Source organism: Nansenia antarctica (assembly GCF_963989245.1).
Source record: "Nansenia antarctica genome assembly, chromosome: 9".
NCBI lineage: Eukaryota > Metazoa > Chordata > Actinopteri > Argentiniformes > Microstomatidae > Nansenia > Nansenia antarctica.
Window position 1 is genome coordinate 25252870 of NC_137679.1, and position 7627 is coordinate 25260496.

The 7627-nt window shown below is 44.1% G+C and overlaps 1 protein-coding gene across 1 annotated transcript; it reads right to left on the reverse strand.

Moving 5' to 3' along the window:
• Positions 1 to 753: 753 nt before the first annotated feature.
• On the reverse strand, positions 754 to 3277 carry LOC308165501 (zinc finger protein 862-like; the record flags this gene model as incomplete). The annotated part of the gene is made up of 8 exons (XM_080539653.1): positions 754 to 927; positions 1023 to 1175; positions 1319 to 1501; positions 1811 to 2020; positions 2134 to 2391; positions 2518 to 2756; positions 2894 to 3063; positions 3147 to 3277. The coding sequence occupies 8 exons, from the start codon at positions 3275 to 3277 to the stop codon at positions 754 to 756; spliced, it is 1518 nt and encodes a 505-aa protein (XP_080395779.1).
• Between the last annotated feature and the right edge of the window lie 4350 nt (positions 3278 to 7627).

Below are 7627 nucleotides of genomic sequence, written 5' to 3' on the forward strand. Positions count from 1 at the left end.
CAGTGTTTCCTCCAGGAATTTTTACCATGGTGGCGGGTAGTGCTGACCGCGCGCGCGATTTTTTCGCGCGCACGCGCATAAAACGCGCACGCGCGCTCAAAACAACGACGTAATTTCAGCCAAAACTCGAGGATGGCCCCAAAAAATAAAATGTTTTCCTGTACTTCTCTCTTATTGTCTGTGTCTGCATGTTTTTCCAGCATGTAATTCCGTTGTCAATAAAAAAATCGTCTCCCCTTCTTTTCATTATCATTATGGAGGCTTTATGGTTGTTGTAACTATTATTATTTTAATGATACAAAAAAATCTTGAATCAGAATCTGAATTTATTTTACAGTACACAATACAAATCTTTGGCTGTGGTTCTTCAACATTAGCTCTGCAGCAAGGTACATAATCACAACAATACCATCATCACAATAATCACAAGTAAATAAGTAAATTAAGTAATGATAAGGAATAAAGTGATAAGTGATGGTAGTCGCACTACAGCAGAATTAAAGTGCAATCAATAGTGTAACATGCTGTGCAAAGTTCAACAAGATGAAAATGAAAGTGTTCAGGTATTTCTCAAGTAGTCAGGTAGTGTGCAATTCCTGTGTCCTAATGTTTTCAACATTAGCATTGCAGCAAGGTACATAATCACAATAATTGTACATGAGTAAAGTAAGTAATGCAGTTTTCTGGTAGAGGTGGATTTTTCTTAGGTGGAAAAACAGGGGAGGGTCATGCTTTTTTTGGAGGGGGGGGGCCTTAGTGGCAAAGTGTGCAGCCTGGCTGAGAGCACTTTATTTTTCTTTTCTTTTCGAAGAAGAGCTCTAAGGCTCTGTCATAAGGGAACTCGGTTATTGGCGGCCCGTTGATGCTCAGTATCATGCAGGCGGCCAGATGGTCCCCCTGCAGTCTGTTTCTCAGGTCAGTCTTCACCTGCAAATAGAAACAATGACAAAAATAAGATAAGTGGTATGTGGGAAGGTGAGAGAAATCAAACAATATCAGATTTAGATTACTTAGTAAATTACCCTATTCATTGTGGAAAAGTCCCTCTCACAGTTCACACTGGAGATGGGAACTGTGAGGGCAATGGCAGCCAGCTGACTCAGACATGGGTAGAGCTGTCCCCATTCATCGTGCTGGGATGACAGTTTACCCATCATAGTGAGCTGGTCCATGTTCTGAAACACATAACACAGTGAGACAACATTATTCTGGGGTCCTCAATTATCTTTCTGCAGAACTATTAATTGTGACTTTCAGATTTTACCTGGAATGCTCCAATCAGCACATGCTGCTTATAAGAAGGCCATTCTTGCAGTACCGGTACATTTCCTCCAGACTGCTGCAGGAATTTTGCAGACAGGGAGGTAAGATGTGCAATGTTGACGGCATCATCCTCCTTGGCTGCTTGGGGTCCCAGAACATGAAATGCCCCCATGATGTCCAGGTTCTGGAACCTTCTGTCCAGGCTATCCTGGAGGCCATCCAGATAGGGCTCCATTACCTAAACATGGCACAAATTACAGACTAGTTTGAGTGCTGGGAGTCTTTTACAGAAATGCCCTGTATAGAGGATAAACATACAATACTAGTGGAAGACTGCAAGTTTGGATAGCTTTGGAGTTTGGATAGCTTTAGTGGTTTTGCAATGAAAACTGAATGTCATGTTGTTTCCTCCAAAACACAACTGGGATGGCTACCTTAGTGCCTATCTGGTATTTTGTTTAATTTCCTCAGACTTATTATAGTACTTACTAGATTAACACTTATAGTACTAGACTAGATCAACATGTAACATCCAAAACAAATGTACCTGCGTCCTGAACCGGGACCAGAGCGCCTCCCTAGTCTGCTCCAGCTGGCCTCTGCGTCTCCTCTCCCTCTCCTCCTCATGGGTGATATTAAACGCCCCTAATCCTGCAGGGTTATCAAGCTCATTATTGAGCTGGGCCAAGAATGAGCCAGGGGGCTGTGCATCTCCTGCATCTCTGATGGTCCTCAGGCACGCCATCGTCACTGGGACCTCATAAAGGTAGTCACACAAGGGCCAGGCTTAATTTTTTTCCAGTAAGGCTATGATTAGTTCTATTGAGTTCTAGAGCAACATGTTAAAAGTGATTTGCCTTTAGGAAATACCTGCTCTTTGATGGCCAAGAAGTTGACATTTTCTTTCTGGAACATCTTGGACAGCCGAGCCAGATGTGGCAGAACATCCGCCTGCAGATAGACCGCTGCAACGAAGCGGTAGGTGCAGCAGAACCCATACAGGCCCTTGGCTATTGGGCACTTATGGTACTCTGTCTCATCAGCCAAGGCACCCAGGACTGCACTGAGGTTCCGCTGCAAAGTCATTACTGCCAGGTGCTGGGACAGCCAGCGTGTGTCCTTCACTTGCTGAAACATATTTCCGTCATGAGAGAAGACATTCAGAACACAGGAAGTGCATCTGAAGTACACAATCATGGCCAACATTACTGTTAAAAGTTAAAAGTATTTTATTATGTTTTTCTGTGATCTCACCTTCATTTTTAAGTCAGTGAGGCCCAAGGTCTGTGCTGCAGCTTTCATAACGGCCGTTCTGTTGGCGCTGTTATGAAAGTATAGATGGAGCTGCTGCAAGTGGTCCCTGAAGGTAGCCATGTAGGGGACCGCAGATGAGGCATCCCTACATGCCAGGGCGAGGCGATGGGCAGCACACGCCACTGGCAGCATCCAGGGGAAGTCGTCCTGCAGCTGCTTGGCCACACCATTCACCCGCCCTGTTACAGGAAAATAAATATAATCGAATCAAGACATGCAGATACCATTTCATGGTCAGTGTCTGAGCAACTAAAACATGCAGTAAAAATAAAAACCCATTTACAGTAATTCCACTTGCTCATGTTGTGTCTCATACCGGTCATTACAGCAGCTCCATCTGTTCCCAATCCAAATAACCTTTCGGTTGGAACCTTGTTTTTGTGCAGCACATCCTTTATGGCAGCCACTATAGTAGCTGCCTTTCCGTCAGGCACTGACACCAGATCGAGGAACTGGCTGTGGAGCTGGCCTTCATTGTCCATATATCTGAAAAGCACAAAAAGACATCCTCAACAATACAATATATGTATTACTCAGACACAATCAGTGTACTTTGATTTGAATAGTACCTGATGTGTATATCCAGCTGCTTCTGCACAGAGACGTCTGTGCTCTCATCCACCTCCAGCCCAATAGCCAAGGACGAGTGGATGTTTTGGAGGATTGGCTCCATGACCACTTTAGCCAAAATCTCCAACATTTCATCTATGATGACATGGGACCGGTAGGTGGTCTGTTTCCCTATCTAAAAATACATTTGATTATAGTTGGAATATTACATTTTGAAGATAATTTGCGAACAAGAACAAGAACAACGAACAAGAACAAGAACAACATAGCAAGCATGATCATTGTTTACCTTCAGCTTTTTGAAGTAGTCACACCCCAGCAACTTGGCAAGTTCAAGGAGAGCAGGATAATTGGTGTGGTGTGCCTGCTCTCGCTTGGTGAGGTAATAGAGGCATTTAAACCCCCCAATGATGGCCTCATGCTCTAAATTGATGACTGGGTTGAATGCAGTCACAACTGAAGAACCTATACAAAGCAGGTACAAATGGTTATTGCAACAAAAGCTGGTTATACCTGATAGTCCTTTATCAATTAAAATAGCTTCCTATATCTAAAGAAGAAAGTTTACCGTGTGCCACTGAAGCATGACACTTCACACTTTGTTTGTGGTGGTCTGTCCTCGCATGCCTGTCCAATTGATCAAGCCTATATTGTTGGCTGCCTGTCTCTATAAATGGCCGATTGGCTCCTGCTGGTCCTCCCTTTGGGGTCTGTTTATGTAGCCGACATAAGCGGCAAAACATTCCTGTAAGGACAGAGTAAATTGGCATTATTGGTCATATTGCACTGAAATATTCTGAAGTGCATGATATGGTGTAAATAGTATACTCACCACGGTCACTGTTGTACAGCCATGGGAACTTCCTGTTCTCTGCCCATTTAGGGTCCCAGCCTGAGAGTCTGTGTTTTCCTTTGTCTCCCTGCTTCTCTGCTGCTCCACTCTTCTCTGCTGCTCCACTCTTCTCTCCTCCACTCTTCTCTGCTGCTCCACTCTTCTCTCCTCCACCCTTCTCTCCTGCTACTCTTTTCTCTGCTGCTCCACTCTTCTCTCCTGCTCCAGGCTTTTTTAAAAGGCAATTTTAGCAGATTCAAAACACGAAATTCTGTGCTCACTACCTTTTCCAGTTGAACATAAACTAAACTTTTTTAAAAAACATTTTAAATGCTGCTATTGTTTGCGAAGTTACAAGATCGTTAAGGGCTCTGCACACAGCGTGCGATTTCTGTTGCGCGTCGCCGTCAACGTTCCATTTTGAAGTTTGAATGGAAGTCTATGAGAACATACAACAGAAATTGCATCGCACGCTGTGTGCAGAGCCCTTTAGCCCGCAGCGCAGAGCGCACAATGTATACGAGTTGACTCGCTGGAACGAGACAGGCCGCAAGACCACCACACACGTGCCATATCATACCGTCTCATCATAATTATTACATCGTATTTATCATCATATTTTTCACTATGTGTGGTTACCTGACCGTCTTCCTCATCTTCTGGTACTTTTCGTTTGAAATACTTTAACAAACTCATCTGAAAATGGAACCAGGAATTTATGAACACATAGCTAGCTAACATTGCTAGCTAACATTTCTGGCAATTACTTTAAGTAGTTCTAAGGTAGCGGAAACATAATTGTTTCACAAAATAGCCTGATTTAGTTGACCATGAACATCAGACTACATTACGAATGTTCATTTAAAATACTTGTATACTGAGCACTGGTATAAGAACACGAACCATAGAATGCAATAACCCACCGTCGTGCTGATGCAGTGTTGCTAATCAATCTGTAATGGATTGTAACACCTGAAGTAGTTTGTAGACTAGACGCAGCCTACCTAGATGTATTCGACCAATCACAAAACAGTTTTGCAAGCGCGTCGCTTCGCGCTTGTGGGTGTGTCTAGCGCTGTGAAGGTCTGAAAAGCGGCCTAAATCTTTTTTTTTTTTTTTGGTTGAGAAATCTGCATGGTGGCGGAGGAAATTCCATCGTGGCGGACCGCATGTAGAGGAAACACTGTGCATCAGCCCCGGCCATTTGGCAACGCACTATGGATCAGATCCTTCAGGGTATCCCAGGGACCCAATGCCTGTTGGATGACATGATCATCACTGGACAAACAGATGAGGAGCATCTGACCAACTTGGAGAATGTCCTCAGACGACTAGAGGAGTATGGACTACAGGCTAATTCGCAAAAGTGTGAGTTCTTCAAGGAGAGAATCGTTTTCTGTAATCGACAGCAGTGGACTGCACAAAACACAAGACAAGGTAGACGCTGTGGTTGGGGCACCGCAGCCATAGAATGTGACACAGCTAAGATCATTCACAGGGCTGATAAACTATTATCGGCGCTTTCTTCCCAACCTCTCCTCAGTACTGCAGCCCCTCAACCAGCTGCTGGAGAAGAACAGAAAGTGGATGTGGACAGAACAATGTGAGAAGGCTTTCAGAGAAGCAAAACAGCTCATCACATCTGAACTGGTACTGACACACTATGACCCGGAACTCCCAGTGAAACTGGCATGTGATGCCTCTCCCTTTGGTCTAGGGGCAGTGCTGTCACATGTTCTACAGGATGGATCAGAGAGGCCAGTGGCCTTTGCTTCAAGGGCATTGAATAGTGCAGAGAAGAACTATTCACAGATTGACAAGGAGGCATTGGCACTTGTCTGGGGAGTAAAGAAATTCCACACATACCTGTATGGCAGACATTTTACTCTAGTGACAAACCACCAGCCATTATTGTCCATATTTAGCCCACAGAAAGGTATTCCAGCAATGACTGCAGCCAGACTGCAGCGTTATGCACTCTTCCTATCTGGGCATAGGTATGACATTGAGTATAAACAGACAACCCAGCACACCAATGCTGATGGACTATCGAGACTGCCTTTGGCCACTGGAGAAGACGAGTCCAGGATGGACGCAGTGGAGGTTTTTCATGCCTCACAGCTGGAAGCCTTGCCGCTGACCAGCTCAGTGGTGAAACGGGAGACAAGACGAGACTCAATCTTATCTGAGGTGTACCAATATGCCATGTCCGGATGGCCTGCCACAGGCCACAAGGACCTTGCACCATACCTGCAGAGAAAAGATGAGATAACTACACACAGGGTTCGAGTTATAAGCTGATCTCTGTGGGGGTCTCCAAAATAACAGTGCGAAATGTTCTCATGCACGCGCGAGTCATGCCCACACAGCGATGGGACTTACATGTTTTAATTAGCTATAGGCAGTAGCGGATTAAGGTGGTCAGTGGCCCTAGGCTACTCCTTTGTGTGAGGACCCCCCGCCCCCATACACAAGCCTCCCCCCTCCCCAAAATATACAACTCACGAGCACCCTGCACACACACCACTCATAATGCTTTACCATAAAACACTTAAACACTTTAATAACACAATAACACAACAGTGTTAATAATGCAAAGAATAAAAAAAAAAGTTCAGTGCATTCAGTTCTGTCTCTATTGCTCTCCTCTCCCGTTGTCTCTCTGTTACTGTCCTGTTGTCCGTCTCTCTGTTGCTCCCCTCAGCTCTAAATGACAGAAATGAATTAGCTAATTAGTTGGCATGTAAACATATAGTTAGGGTTGGGTACAGTTTGGGTTTTATTCGATACCGGTGACAAATCGATACTTTAAAAACGGTACTGGTACCGAAACATCATCCTCATCCTCATCCTCCTCCTCAAATACCAACATATCCTGACGCTACAGCTGCAGGCTACTCATTTCACCACATCAACAGCCCCACATGAAACAACAGCTATAAAAGCGATAGTCACACATGTATCTCGGCCAATAATTGTGTTATTTTTGCTATACAGAAGGAGCGAAAAATACATGTACACTAGGTTAGTAAAAAGTAAAAGCCACCTTACCTTTACGGAGACAAGATAGACCTGTTTGGTCTGTTTTCAGTAGGCTGCGGTCGCGGTCCTGGAACCCATGATGCTGACGTCCGATGTCTTTTCTTTATCCAAGATTGGATGAACGGGAGAGGGTCAAAAAATGGCCTTTTTTTGGGCGGCATGGTAGCTACTGTATGTATATACTCCTGTATAGCTAATGAATGAATGTTTGCTTCTCAATAATAGGCTAGGTGCACGATCTCACTACTTCCTGAAAGGCAACTGGTATATGAACATATCCTGTCTCCCTCTATTGGTTTAATTGATTAATCAGCTGTGCACTGTGTGTTCCAACGGTTTACCGCACAGCTGATTAATCAACCTTTTGCTGTTGCACAATATTCTACTGCGCCCCATGGTGTCTTGGTGGTGAAGTGCAGGCAGTCAAAGGCCTACTGTCATTCACAGGAGATTAATGGTGCGCGTAGCTCTTTTGGAAAACGTTTATTTTACAATATTTATAATATAAATTAAATAATATTCATTACATTGACATTTTGATCAAATAATAGTTGTGGTAATGTATTATTAGCGACCCCCACAGATTTTTGATTTTACTGCCTTCAT